General features: G+C 53.5%; 1 protein-coding gene across 2 annotated transcripts in view; it reads left to right on the top strand.

The window, feature by feature from the left end:
- The window catches only part of LOC116958381 (ribose-phosphate pyrophosphokinase 1), a 37716-nt gene that overhangs the window by 2294 nt on the left and 20867 nt on the right, over nucleotides 1-14555 (top strand). The window contains exon 2 of one of the 2 annotated variants that reach the window (XM_076064376.1): nucleotides 14344-14551. In XM_076064376.1, coding sequence (XP_075920491.1) covers nucleotides 14344-14551 — 208 coding nt within the window. The remainder of the gene's footprint in view (nucleotides 1-14343; nucleotides 14552-14555) is intronic. The other variant, XM_076064377.1, reaches the window with a different exon arrangement.

The raw sequence follows: 14555 nt of genomic DNA, 5'->3' as shown, positions 1-14555 counted from the left end.
GGTGAGGGGTGAGGGGGTTGGTGAGTGGTGAGGGGGTTGGTGAGCGGTGAGGGGGTTGGTGAGTGGGAGGCGGGTGAGGGGTCAGGTGGGTGGGTTGGTGAGGGAGCGGATGAGGGGGCTGGTTGGTGAGGGGGCGGGTTGGTGAGTTGGCGGGTGAGTGATCTGGTGAGCGGGAGACGTGGTGAGGGAGTGATCTGGTGAGGAGACGTGGTGAGGGAGTGATCTGGTGAGGAGACGTGGTGAGGGAGTGATCTGGTGAGGAGACGTGGTGAGGGAGTAATCTGGTGAGCGGGAGACGTGGTGAGGGAGTGATCTGGTGAGGAGGCGACGTGGTGAGGGAGTGATCTGGTGAGCGGGAGACGTGGTGAGGGAGTGATCTGGTGAGGAGACGTGGTGAGGGAGTGATCTGGTGAGGAGACGTGGTGAGGGAGTGATCTGGTGAGGAGACGTGGTGAGGGAGTGATCTGGTGAGGAGACGTGGTGAGGGAGTAATCTGGTGAGCGGGAGACGTGGTGAGGGAGTGATCTGGTGAGGAGGCGACGTGGTGAGGGAGTAATCTGGTGAGCGGGAGACGTGGTGAGGGAGTGATCTGGTGAGGAGACGTGGTGAGGGAGTGATCTGGTGAGCGGGAGACGTGGTGAGGGAGTGATCTGGTGAGAAGGAGACGTGGTGAGGGAGTGATCTGGTGAGGAGACGTGGTGAGGGAGTAATCTGGTGAGCGGGAGACGTGGTGAGGGAGTGATCTGGTGAGGAGGAGACGTGGTGAGGGAGTGATCTGGTGAGCGGGAGACGTGGTGAGGGAGTGATCTGGTGAGCGGGAGACGTGGTGAGGGAGTGATCTGGTGAGGGAGTGATCTGGTGAGCGGGAGACGTGGTGAGGGAGTGATCTGGTGAGGAGGCGACGTGGTAAGGGAGTGATCTGGTCAGGGGGCCACGTGGTGAGGGAGTGATCTGGTGAGGAGACGTGGTGAGGGAGTGATCTGGTGAGCGGGAGACGTGGTGAGGGAGTGATCTGGTGAGGGAGTGATCTGGTGAGCGGGAGACGTGGCGAGGGAGTGATCTGGTGAGCGGGAGACGTGGTGAGGGAGTGATCTGGTGAGGGAGTGATCTGGTGAGCGGGAGACGTGGTGAGGGAGTGATCTGGTGAGGGAGTGATCTGGTGAGGAGGCGACGTGGTGAGGGAGTGATCTGGTGAGCGGGAGACGTGGTGAGGGAGTGATCTGGTGAGGAGACGTGGTGAGGGAGTGATCTGGTGAGCGGGAGACGTGGTGAGGGAGTAATCTGGTCAGGGGGCCACGTGGTGAGGGAGTGATCTGGTGAGGAGACGTGGTGAGGGAGTGATCTGGTGAGCGGGAGACGTGGTGAGGGAGTGATCTGGTGAGCGGGAGACGTGGTGAGGGAGTGATCTGGTGAGCGGGAGACGTGGTGAGGGAGTGATCTGGTGAGCGGGAGACGTGGTGAGGGAGTGATCTGGTGAGCGGGAGACGTGGTGAGGGAGTGATCTGGTGAGCGGGAGACGTGGTGAGGGAGTGATCTGGTGAGCGGGAGACGTGGTGAGGGAGTGATCTGGTGAGGAGGCGACGTGGTGAGGGAGTGATCTGGTGAGCGGGAGACGTGGTGAGGGAGTGATCTGGTGAGGAGACGTGGTGAGGGAGTGATCTAGTGAGCGGGAGACGTGGTGAGGGAGTGATCTGGTGAGCGGGAGACGTGGTGAGGGAGTGATCTGGTGAGGAGACGTGGTGAGGGAGTGATCTAGTGAGCGGGAGACGTGGTGAGGGAGTAATCTGGTGAGCGGGAGACGTGGTGAGGGAGTGATCTGGTGAGCGAGAGACGTGGTGAGGGAGCGATCTGATGAGGGGGCCACGTGGTGAGGGAGTTGAATGGGTGGTGGGGGGGGGGATCGACCCCACGACCTCCTGCGTACCAGGCGAGGTCGTCAACATCTAGCCCACCGCGATGATCGGAGAGACGCAGACTCCGAACGATGCTGCTGATGCCAAACCAAAATGAATCGTCACCAGCTCAGGGCCCAACTCAGCTGCTTTGTAGCTATTCCAGAAGCCATCGATAGCAGCCGGACGTGGGTGGACGCTCACGTTACACTGTAACACGATCTTTGTGCCCGGGTAGTAAAGTGTTATTTTCTTATTGCTTATGCTATCAAAAGTGCACAAAGTAGCGATGATTATTATTATTATTCCCCACAAAATGGATTGTACGGATTCCTGCAGTCAAGGAAAGCTTCAAATCAAGATTATTCCCCACAAACTTCGCGTTTGTGACCAGGATAAAATTTTTTTTTTTTTAAATGTGCCTATTTTCAATGAGAAAACGCGCGGTGTGCGTTCGCGTCGTTTCCTTCACGCGTAAATTCCTGGTCACGAAGGCAAAGTTCGTGTGGAATAATAATAACTACAACAACAACAGTAGCAGTCATTTCCTGTACTTGTTGGGGGGCATAAGCGATTAGAAAATAAGGCTTTACCACTAGCCAGGGGACCAAAAACAAATCGTGTTACGTGGTTGAATTCTCGTCCCTCATCTTTTTGTTTGCATTTACCTCCGTGATGTGTTCTTGACTCCTGATGAAGGTCCGCTTACGCTGTGACCGAAACGTGATCGTTTTGTGTTTCTACACACGCGACTTTACCGGGGGGGGGGGGGGGGAAACAACCGACGAGTAATTTTACGCGGTCAACGAATACTTTATTATAGTGGCAGGAACGACGTTATTGCAAACACGATGCCTTGTATAATAAAGGTGTCAGTTTTTGTGCCGGTTAAAAGGGGTAAAACCTATTACTATATATCTTGTTACTGGCAAAGGAGGTCTCATAATGTAAAAAAACTCAAAACTCCATTATATAGATAACGAGCTGTACTCTACCCTGCTTCGCCCGGGATTTGGTATTATCCACGGCCGACCGCCTTTGTCTCCCCAGTGGCGATGTTGACACACCACAGCAGTTACTTGTTTGAGGCTGAGTCGACCTAGGGGGAGGCCCAGGACCGGTGAAAAGAATCGTCACCGGTGGTGGCCGTGAGCGGGAATGGAACTCGGGTCGGCCGGGTTCGTAGCGCGGCGCGCTAAACGCTACACCACCGCTCTCCCCCCCCCCCCCCACACACACAGATACACAGATAGACACACACAGATACACACACAGATACACACACATAAACACACAGATACACACACAGATACACACACATACACACACAGATACACACACAGATACACACACAGATACACACACAGATACACACACACAGATACACACACAGATACACACATACAGACACAGACACACACAGATACACACACATACACAGACACACACACATACACAGACACACAGACACAGAGACACACACAGACACACACACAGACACACACACAGACACACACACAGACACACACACAGACACACACACAGACACACACACAGACAGCGCGCTAACCGCTACACTACAATGCGTGACGCTTCCACATGCGAGGGTCACGTGACAGATTTGACGTCACAGCTCACTTGCCGTGCAAAAAATGAATGCATTATTGAGCTCCCCCCACCCCCCCCTAAAAAAAACACAAAAGTGTATTTTAATAATTGTTGCATGGTGTACAGTCTGGAAAGTACCCACATGGCAAATTTCAAGTTTGTTGCATGTCGGGAAGTACGCTAAACATTTTGAACGGACACACACATTCACAACTTTACCTTTTATATATATGGAGATCAGAATATTTATTGATACTGCAAGAGGAATCTGATGAGCTAAAAAGCTCTTTGTTCACAGATGTTTCGTAAGGATGGGGGGGGGGCACGTGGTCAGAACGTTACGACGACAATAACAACACACGATACACACGAGGTAAATAAAATTAAACTGTTATACGCATGAAACTAAACTATTTTATCTGAACAGGTAAAGTCCACTGAGCTACGTAGCTTCTTTATCAGATGCGACGTTGCTATCACAAATGATAGCTCAACGAATTGGCTGATATCATCATCGTCATCTTCATCACCGTGCGGAAATTGATTGCGGCCGCCAAATGCTCTAAACGTGTGGTGACGTTGATTTTGAACGTGAAGGGTCAAAACCCGGAGGACCCGGAGAAAAATCCACACGACCATGGGGAGAGAGAGAGAGAGAGACGCAGACTCCAAATATACAGCAGCAGGCATCGTCAGTAGCAAGATGTCAGCTACCTTGCCTGGTATGCAGGAGGTCGTGGGTTCGATCACGACCCTGACGCCTGCTGCTGTATATTTGGAATTTTGCGTATCTCTCTCTCTCTCTCATCATCATCACGGTGGCTCCAAATAGCAGCAGCAGCAGGCATTGTCAGGGTCAGAATTGAACCCACGACCTCCTGGATACCAGGCGAGGTTGTTAACATCTCTAGCCTCCGTGGTGATGAGAGGGAGAGAGAGACTCCAAATATACAGCAGCAGCAGGAGCAGGCAACGTCAGGGCCTGGGATCGAACTCACAACCTCCCAAAAGTCTGTTGAGGCTGTACGGGGGGGGTGAATGATCTATTTGCCTTGGTGTGTGTGGCGGTTTATGTGTTACGCTACCAACCCAGTTAAAGGCCCGAGTTCGATTCCCCCCGCTCACCGGGCACCAACACCACTGATGACGATTATCTGAACTGGTCTTGGGCCTCCCCTAGGTCGCCTCGGCCTCAAATGAGTACCTGGTGTAGCGGTGTGCAGTAAACACCGTCACCGGGGGAGATACAAAGACGTCCGGGCGTGGTGTTGGCCACCCACCCCCTCGTGTGCCACGGCCACTTGCCCCCTACCCCCCCTACGAGTCTCTCTCTGAGACTATTGCGCGTGGGGTGGGCACTGGCGTTCCCTTTGCGATTGTCGATTGAGGAGGAGGGCTGCCAAGTTGGTGACTCAGCCGCAGAAGGAGAGAGAAGCCCTGCGGCGTTCAGCAGCTTCCGGTAAAAAAATAAACCGTTGCCCGCGATTAATACCCTCGGTGTGGAGGTCGTTGGTGCGTTTCACCTCCACCCTAGACCGCCTCAAAGCCTGCGTCTTGCTGGGTTTCACCTCCCCCCCCAAGACCGTCTCTAAGCCTGCGTCTCGCTGGGTTTTACCTCCACCCTAGACCGTCTCTAAGCCTGCGTCTTGCTGGGTTTCACCTCCACCCTAGACCGTCTCTAAGCCTGCGTCTTGCTGGGTTTCACCTCCCCCCCTAGAGCGTCTCTAAGCCTGCGTCTTGCTGGGTTTAACCTCCCCCCTAGACCGCCTCAAAGCCTGCGTCTTGCTGGGTTTCACCTCCACCCTAGACCGTCTCTAAGCCTGCGTCTTGCTGGGTTTAACCTCCACTCTAGACCGTCTCAAGGCCTGCGTCTTGCTGGGTTTCACCTCCCCCCTAGACCGCCTCAAAGCCTGCGTCTTGCCAGGTTTTACCTCCCCCCTAGGCCGTCTCTAAGCCTGCGTCTTGCTGGGTTTCACCTCCCTCCTAGACCGTCTCTAAGCCTGCGTCTTGCTGGTTTAACCTCCCTCCTAGACAGTCTCTAAGCCTGCGTCTTGCTGGGTTTAACCTCCCCCCTAGACCGTCTCTAAGCCTGCGTCTTGCTGGGTTTAACCTCCCCCCTAGACCGTCTCTAAGCCTGCATCTTGCTGGGTTTCACCTCCACCCTAGACCGCCTCAAAGCCTGCGTCTTGCTGGGTTTTACCTCCCCCCTAGACCGTCTCAATGCCTGCGTCTTGCTGGGTTTCACCTCCCCCCTAGACCGCCTCTAAGCCTGCGTCTTGCCGGGTTTTACCTCCACCCTAGACCGTCTCTAAGCCTGCGTCTTGCTGGGTTTTACCTCCCCCCTAGACCGTCTCTAAGCCTGCGTCTTGCTGTGTTTCACCTCCCCCCTAGACCCATCTCTAAGCCTGCGTCTTGCTGTGTTTCACCTCCACCCTAGACTGTCTCAAAGCCTGCGTCTTGCTGGGTTTCACCTCCACCCTAGACCGCCTCTAAGCCTGCGTCTTGCCGGGTTTTACCTCCCCCCTAGACCGTCTCTAAGCCTGCGTCTTGCCGGGTTTCACCTCCCCCCTAGACCGTCTCTAAGCCTGCGTCTTGCTGGGTTTCACCTCCCCCCTAGACCCGTCTCTAAGCCTGCGTCTTGCTGGGTTTCACCTCCACCCTAGACCGTCTCTAAGCCTGCGTCTTGCTGGGTTTCACCTCCCCCCCCCCTAGAGCGTCTCTAAGCCTGCGTCTTGCTGGGTTTAACCTCCCCCCTAGACCGCCTCAAAGCCTGCGTCTTGCTGGGTTTCACCTCCACCCTAGACCGTCTCTAAGCCTGCGTCTTGCTGGGTTTAACCTCCACTCTAGACCGTCTCAAGGCCTGCGACTTGCTGGGTTTCACCTCCCCCCTAGACCGCCTCTAAGCCTGCGTCTTGCCAGGTTTTACCTCCCCCCTAGGCCGTCTCTAAGCCTGCGTCTTGCTGGGTTTTACCTCCACCCTAGACCGTCTCTAAGCCTGCGTCTTGCTGGGTTTCACCTCCACCCCTAGACCGTCTCTAAGCCTGCGTCTTGCTGGGTTTCACCTCCCCCCTAGACCCGCCTCTAAGCCTGCGTCTTGCCGGGTTTTACCTCCCCCCTAGACCGTCTCTAAGCCTGCGTCTTGCTGGGTTTCACCTCCACCCCTAGACCGTCTCTAAGCCTGCGTCTTGCTGGGTTTAACCTCCACCCTAGACCGTCTCTAAGCCTGCGTCTTGCCGGGTTTCACCTCCCCCCTAGACCGTCTCTAAGCCTGCGTCTTGCTGGGTTTCACCTCCACCCTAGGCCGTCTCTAAGCCTGCGTCTTGCTGGGTTTCACCTCCCCCCTAGACCGTCTCTAAGCCTGCGTCTTGCTGGGTTTTACCTCCACCCTAGACCGCCTCTAAGCCTGCGTCTTGCTGGGTTTCACCTCCACCCTAGACCATCTCTAAGCCTGCGTCTTGCTGGGTTTCACCTCCCCCCTAGACCGCCTCTAAGCCTGCGTCTTGCTGGGTTTCACCTCCCCCCTAGACCGTCTCTAAGCCTGCGTCTTGCTGGGTTTCACCTCCACCCTAGACCGTCTCTAAGCCTGCGTCTTGCCGTGTTTCACCTCCACCCTAGACCGTCTCAAAGCCTGCGTCTTGCTGGGTTTCACCTCCACTCTAGACCCGTCTCAAAGCCTGCGTCTTGCTGGGTTTCACCTCCACCCCTAGACCGTCTCTAAGCCTGCGTCTTGCCGTGTTTCACCTCCACCCCTAGACCGTCTCTAAGCCTGCATCTTGCTGGGTTTCACCTCCACCCTAGGCCGTCTCTAAGCCTGCGTCTTGCTGGGTTTCACCTCCACCCTAGGCCGCCTCAAAGCCTGCGTCTTGCTGGGTTTTACCTCCACCCTAGACCGTCTCTAAGCCTGCGTCTTGCCGGGTTTGACCTCCACCCTAGACCGTCTCTAAGCCTGCGTCTTGCTGGGTTTTACCTCCCCCCTAGACCGTCTCTAAGCCTGCGTCTTGCCGGGTTTGACCTCCACCCTAGACCGTCTCTAAGCCTGCGTCTTGCTGAGTTTCACCTCCCCCCTAGACCGTCTCTAAGCCTGCGTCTTGCTGGGTTTAACCTCCCCCCTAGACCGTCTCAAAGCCTGCGTCTTGCTGGGTTTCACCTCCACCCTAGACCGTCTCTAAGCCTGCGTCTTGCTGGGTTTCACCTCCACCCCTAGACCGTCTCTAAGCCTGCGTCTTGCTGGGTTTCACCTCCCCCCTAGACCGTCTCTAAGCCTGCGTCTCGTTGCGTTTCACCACCAGCCTAGGTGATGTTGACTACCTCACCCGGTATGCAGGAGCTTGCGGGTTCGATCACGGACCTTGACCATGCCTTCTGCTGTATATTTGGAGTCCTGCGTCTCTCACTCTCTCTCCCCCGTGGTGGCTATGAGATGTTAACTACCTCGCCTGGTACGCAGGAGGTCGTGGGTTCGATTCCGGACCCTGACGATGCCCGCCGTATTTTTGGAGTCGGCGTGTCTCTCTTTGTCTCACCATGACAGGATGGTGGCTCGGAGATGTTGACTACCTCACCTGGTATGCGGGAAGTTTGCGGGTCGGATCCCGACCCTGATATGACGCCTGTCCATATATTTGCAGTTTGCTTGTTTCTCTCTCTCTCTCCCATGACCGCGTGGATTTTTGTCCGGGCCCGCTACGGTTTCCTCCCTCCGCGCTCAGAAAATTGACGTCACGGGTTTTGGACTATTTTGGCTGCTGCCGCCGCTGTAAATTTCCACGTGATTAATCCACTTTGTTGATCGGCTCTCGTTTGCGATCGTAGCCAGGGTGGCCTCTGAAAAAGGGGACGGACATAGTTCAGTGGGGCCTTACCCTCGTAAAATAGTGCGGCCTGCGAGCGTATTATTAAATAATACATATTACAATTCCTTACAGGGGAAAACACGTACTAATTAACGGATTACTAACATAGCATATAGTCACTAACACACATTGCAACTGATTGCTAATCTACAACTCATTAAATTTTGATTTAAAGCTTTCGTGACTGCAGTAATTCACATTCTTAGTTCTTTCGGTAAAGTCACGTTGAAGGGAAACAATAAAATAATAAAATATATATATAAAACAATAAAAATTCTCACGACGTTTCGACCATAACATAATCATAACCATTGACCGATTACTAATCGATTACATAATTACAATACTCCCACCCACCTCCGCCTCTAATCACTGCACCTGAAATGAGTTAAATTATGACGTCACCCTGCTGCGGCTCTATTTAAGACCGGGAGCAAGTGGAGAGGGCTTCACCATTCTGGCGAATTGCCCGATGATGCTGGATGTATTTACCAGCGAAACGTCGTGCTACTCAAACTGTAAATGTTGTGGATTCCGCTCTTCAACACACCGGCGGGCTAAAGTAGTGAACTAATTTGTCTTTTATGTTCTTAGTTTTTTCGGTAAGTGTTGTTTCCCTTCAACGTGGCTTTACCGAAAAAACTAAGAATATGAATTACTCCAGTCACGAAAGCTTTAAATCAAAATTTAATTTGTCTTTTGTCAACGTGACACTTTATTTTTTTGCTGAATTGGCCGTGTCGGGTGGTGGAGGGTTACGACACATTTATAAATAAACGCGATCTGACCCCAAAAAAAAAAAAACCTTTATTATGAATAATATTGGCTCGCGAAAGCCTGCCACGTGTTAAACCAAATTTTAAAACTAGCTCAGTTTTTTTTTTTTATCCCTCCAAACTCAGAATCGGCATCACCCGTTCAGAGTATTTTGCCGCTGCGAATTTCCACGCGACAACGGTAGCACGCTCGCCGCAAGTGCCGCGTGCGGTGAATGCAGAAACTTTTTTCATACTTTGAAGAGTGGCCATAAAAAAAGGGGTCCCGTGTTTGCCGCCGATGATTATCGGGCGCTTGACGAGGCTGCTGTGTCTCCCTTACTCGTTGGTTCTATTCGGTTAAAGTCACCACGTAGGTAAAAAAATTAAACAGCAAAAAATCACCACGACGATTCGGCCACAACACGAGCAGCCTTCATCAGGCGAAGGGACCCCAGGCTGTCTGGAGGACAGCGCTGGAGTGAAAAACAGCCACGCTCAGACCGCGGACCTTTAAAGCTGTGTGCGAGGAAACAAGGCGCCTTGACAAAGGAATTAGCATAAAAAAATTAGCATTTGATTGGCCGACTTAGCATAGAGGTGGTGTACGTGCGGGTGGGGGAGGGGGAGTTTACCTATCGATGGTGTGAAAAGGGAATTTATAAGAGCTGCGAAAGTTTGGGGTACCACTACTTGAAAAATATACCGCACCATTGAAAATCAGTTTAATGTTTGGTTCGATTTAGAACATCTTTCCAATGTCTAGATTTAAAGCTTTCGTGACTGCTAGGATCCATGCGCTTTGGTTCTATTGGGTAAAGTCACGTAGGTAAAAAATAAAATAACAAAAAAATCACCGCAACGTTTCGGCCACAACACAAGCGGCCTTCATCAGGTGAAGGGACGAGACTGTCTGGAGGACAGCGCTGGAGTGGAAGAAGCCACGCTTAGATCACGACCTTTAAGCTGTGTGAGAAGAAGAAGACCACGGGCTTTGACAAAGGAATTAGCATATAATTTAGCATTGAAATGGCTCATTGAAATAGCTAAGTTAAAGTATACACATCCGCAGAGGTGCCCCTTGACAAAGGAATTAGCATCGAATTTAGCATTTAAATAGCTGAGTGATTAGCTAGTATTACCTACGTGACTTTACCCAATAGAACCAAAGATTATCTTTCCAATGGTTGCCATCTCCTGTTTGATATGTAAACCCCTTTGTCAAGGCGCCTCACCTCTCCTAAACCAGCTTAAAAAAGACGCTACAAATCTTAACAACGTTCACTGAAGCTCTGTCGTCCCCGACATGTCTGCTACTTTCACCTGAAGAAGGCCGCTTGTGTTTGTGGCCGAAACGTTCGTGAGACTTCTATCGTGTTATTTTATTTTATTAATTTATCATTTTATTTCGATTTAAAGCTGGTCGTGACTGCAAGGATTCATCTTCGTTGGTTCTTTCGGTTAAAGTCGCCGCCACGTAGAATTTAGAGTAAAATAGTAAATTGGTAAAAATAAATAACGCGGTAAAATTCTCACGACGTCATTTTAGTCTCAATCTACGTGGTGACTTTACCGAAAGAACCAAAGAGGCCACGACGACGTTTCGGCCACAACACAAGCGGCCTTCATCAGGTGAAGAAGGGACGAGAGACTGTCTGGTAGGACAGCGCTGTGATTTTTTGTGTTATTTTATTTTTCACCTACGTGACTTTACCCAATAGAACCAAAGAGTATGGATCCTAGCAGTCACCACGAAAGATTTAAATCTAGGCCACGATCGCTTGAGGCAGCCAGGGGTCGCGAGTGAAGACTGAAAGAGAGCCTCGCAGTAGCTCGGCGTGCAGCAAGTACTCTCACCCTGGTGGAGGAAATAAAAACACCATTTTGACTCGACAAAAATCTCATCTGGAAGCCCCATTCGCCATGCCCGCGTTGGTTGGCACGTTGTTGTGGTTCCCCCCCATGAACCCCCCCTCCGCTTGTCTTTATCTGGCCAAACGGAAGCTTAACCCACGGCAAACACGGCCACAACAACGTGCACGAAAAAAAGGACGGACAAAGTGGAGCCAAAGTTTTAGGCCCGGGGGGGGGAGGGGGTGACGACCGTCGATTGACGCCACTTGTGCTGGCAACAACGCAAGGTTGAACAACCCCACCCCCATACACACGCACAACGCACAACACACACACACCGCACAACACACACACCGCACAACACACCGCACACAACACACACACTGCACAACACACCACACGCACAACACACACACTGCACAACACACACACCGCACAACACACACACATGCCGCACACCACACACACGCCGCACAACACACACACACCACACAGACACCGCACATACCACACACACACCACACACGCCGCACACACACCACACACAGACACCGCACACACACCACACACACACCACACACACCACACACACGCCGCACACACACACAACACACACACCACACACAGACACCGCACACACACCACACACACACACGCCGCACACACACCACACACACACCACACACACACGCCGCACACACACACCACACACAGACACCGCACACACACCACACACACACACGCCGCACACACACCACACACACGCCGCACACACACACCACACACAGACACCGCACGCCACACACACACGGCACACACACACCACACACACCGCACACCACACACACCACACACACCACACACACACCACACACACCGCACACCACACACACACCACACACATTACACACACACCACACACGCCACACACACCACACACCACACACACACCACACACACACTACACACACACTACACACACCACACACACACACCGCACACACACCACACACACACCACACACACCGCCACCTCCGTTTTTATCGGGGAGGGGGGGTGGTTGTGGTGGAGTGGGGACATCAAACAACGCGATGTTACATTTTATTTAATTTCCACCCTCCCCCGACTTGGCATTATTTCCGTTCCGTTCTTTGAGCCCGCAAGGTCGGCAGGCGGCACGGCTCGTTCATTTGAAAAGAGAACGCCGCGTCTGTCGGCGTGGTGGGTGGACAGCTGATGCACAGATATCGATGGACCTTCGTAACCCCACCCCCGGCCCTATCGTACAAACAGGGGTGTGTGGGTGTGTGTGTGCTTCAAAAATATGTTAACACCTCTACGGGTTGAAATCTTGACTTGAAGCTTTCGTGACTCCAGGAATTCATATCGTCTGGGTCTTTCGGTCAAAGTCACTTATGATAGAATTTTTTTTTTATCACGACGTTTCGATCGCAACACTAGCAATCGGCATGAGCATTGTGGGGGGCAGCGCCGTGGGGGGCAGTGCCCTGGGGGGGGGGGCGGCAGAGAATTTAATGCAAAAGGGAAAGTTGCAGGCCTTGATCAGGAAGAGAGAGAGAGAATGTCAGTGTCGATGGCTTGTGTCTCAGCTGTTATTACCTCCCTGACCCCCAGGTGTGTGTGCTGTGTTACGGTTACCTGACCAAACCGGCTCAGCCACCGGCCGTTCGTCACGTCGTGTGTGTGGGTGGCAGTGTGGAGTCTGTGGGTGGCAGTGTGGAGTCTGTGGGTGGCAGTGCTGAGTCTGTGGGTAGTGTTGAGTCTGTGGGTGGCAGTGTGTGGAGTCTTTGGGTGGCAGTGTGGAGTCTGTGGGTGGCAGTGTGGAGTCTGTGGGTGGCAGTGTGTGGAGTCTGTGGGTGGCAGTGTGGAGTCTGTGGGTGGCAGTGTGGAGTCTGTGGGTGGCAGTGTGGAGTCTGTGGGTGGCAGTGCAGAGTCTGTGGGTGGCAGTGCTGAGTCTGTGGGTGGCAGTGCTGAGTCTGTGGGTGGCAGTGTGGAGTCTGTGGGTGGCAGTGTTGAGTCTGTGGGTGGCAGTGCGGAGTCTGGGTGGCAGTGTTGAGTCTGTGGGTGGCAGTGTTGAGTCTGTGGGTGGCAGTGTTGAGTCTGTGGGTGGCAGTGTTGAGTCTGTGGGTGGCAGTGTTGAGTCTGTGGGTGGCAGTGCGGAGTCTGTGGGTGGCAGTGTGGAGTCTGTGGGTGGCAGTGTTGAGTCTGTGGGTGGCAGTGTGGAGTCTGTGGGTGGCAGTGTGGAGTCTGTGGGTGGCAGTGTTGAGTCTGTGGGTGGCAGTGTTGAGTCTGTCGGTGGCAGTGTGGAGTCTGTGGGTGGCAGTGTGGAGTCTGGGTGGCAGTGTGGAGTCTGTGGGTAGTGTTGAGTCTGTGGTGCAGTGTTGAGTCTGTGGTGCAGTGTTGAGTCTGTGGGTGGCAGTGTGGAGTCTGTGGGTGGCAGTGTGGAGTCTGTGGGTGGCAGTGCTGAGTCTGTGGGTGGCAGTGCTGAGTCTGTGGGTGGCAGTGCTGAGTCTGGGTGGCAGTGTGGAGTCTGTGGGTGGCAGTGTGGAGTCTGTGGGTGGCAGTGTGGAGTCTGGGTGGCAGTGTGGAGTCTGTGGGTGGCAGTGTGGAGTCTGGGTGGCAGTGTGGAGTCTGGGTGGCAGTGTGGAGTCTGTGGGTGGCAGTGTGGAGTCTGGGTGGCAGTGTTGAGTCTGGGGAGTGTGGAGTCTGTGTACATGTGTGTACGTATGTATGTTGAACTTCTTTAGCGCCACCGTACGTAGCCAACCGTGCTAATCGGAGGTGTAGGGGTGGCATGAAGAACAAACTAAACACAACAACAACAAGAAGCAGTTCTAAAGGTGTCGTCAGGGTCCGGGATCGAACCCGCGACCTCCTGCGTACCAGGCGAGGTAGTCAACATCTCCCTAGCCACCGTGATGATGATGAGAGAGAGACGCAGACTCCAAATACACAGCAGCAGCAGCAGGCATCGTCAGGGTCCGGGGTCGAACCCACGACCTCCTGCGTACCAGGCGAGGTAGTCAACATCTCTCAGTGTCTGGGATTGAACCCACGACCTCCTGCGTACCAGGCGAGGTAGTCAACATCTCTCAGTGTCTGTGATTGAACCCACGACCTCCTGTGTACCAGGCGAGGTAGTCAACATCTCTCAGTGTCTGTGATTGAACCCACGACCTCCTGTGTACCAGGCGAGGTAGTCAACATCTCTCAGTGTCTGTGATTGAACCCACGACCTCCTGCGTACCAAGCGAGGTAGTCAACATCTCTCAGTGTCTGTGATCGAACCCACGACCTCCTGCGTACCAGGCGAGGTAGTCAACATCTCGCCCCCCACCGCCTCCCCCCCCCCCCCCCCAGCGTGGAGATCGGCGAGAGCGTCCGCGGCGAGGACGTTTACATCATCCAGAGCGGCTCGGGCGAGATCAACGACAACCTCATGGAGATGCTGATCATGATCAACGCGTGCAAGATCGCCTCGTCGTCACGCGTCACCGCCGTCATCCCGTGCTTCCCGTACGCGCGCCAGGACAAGAAGGACAAGGTCAGGCAACGCGGCGGCGACGACGTGG

This window comes from Petromyzon marinus, unplaced genomic scaffold, assembly GCF_048934315.1.
Source record: "Petromyzon marinus isolate PM22_M1 ecotype Great Lakes invasive population unplaced genomic scaffold, UKy_Petmar_22M1.pri1.0 PM_Scaffold_412, whole genome shotgun sequence".
Classification (NCBI taxonomy): Eukaryota; Metazoa; Chordata; class Hyperoartia; order Petromyzontiformes; family Petromyzontidae; genus Petromyzon; species Petromyzon marinus.
This window is presented reverse-complemented; position numbering and strand designations above follow the sequence as displayed.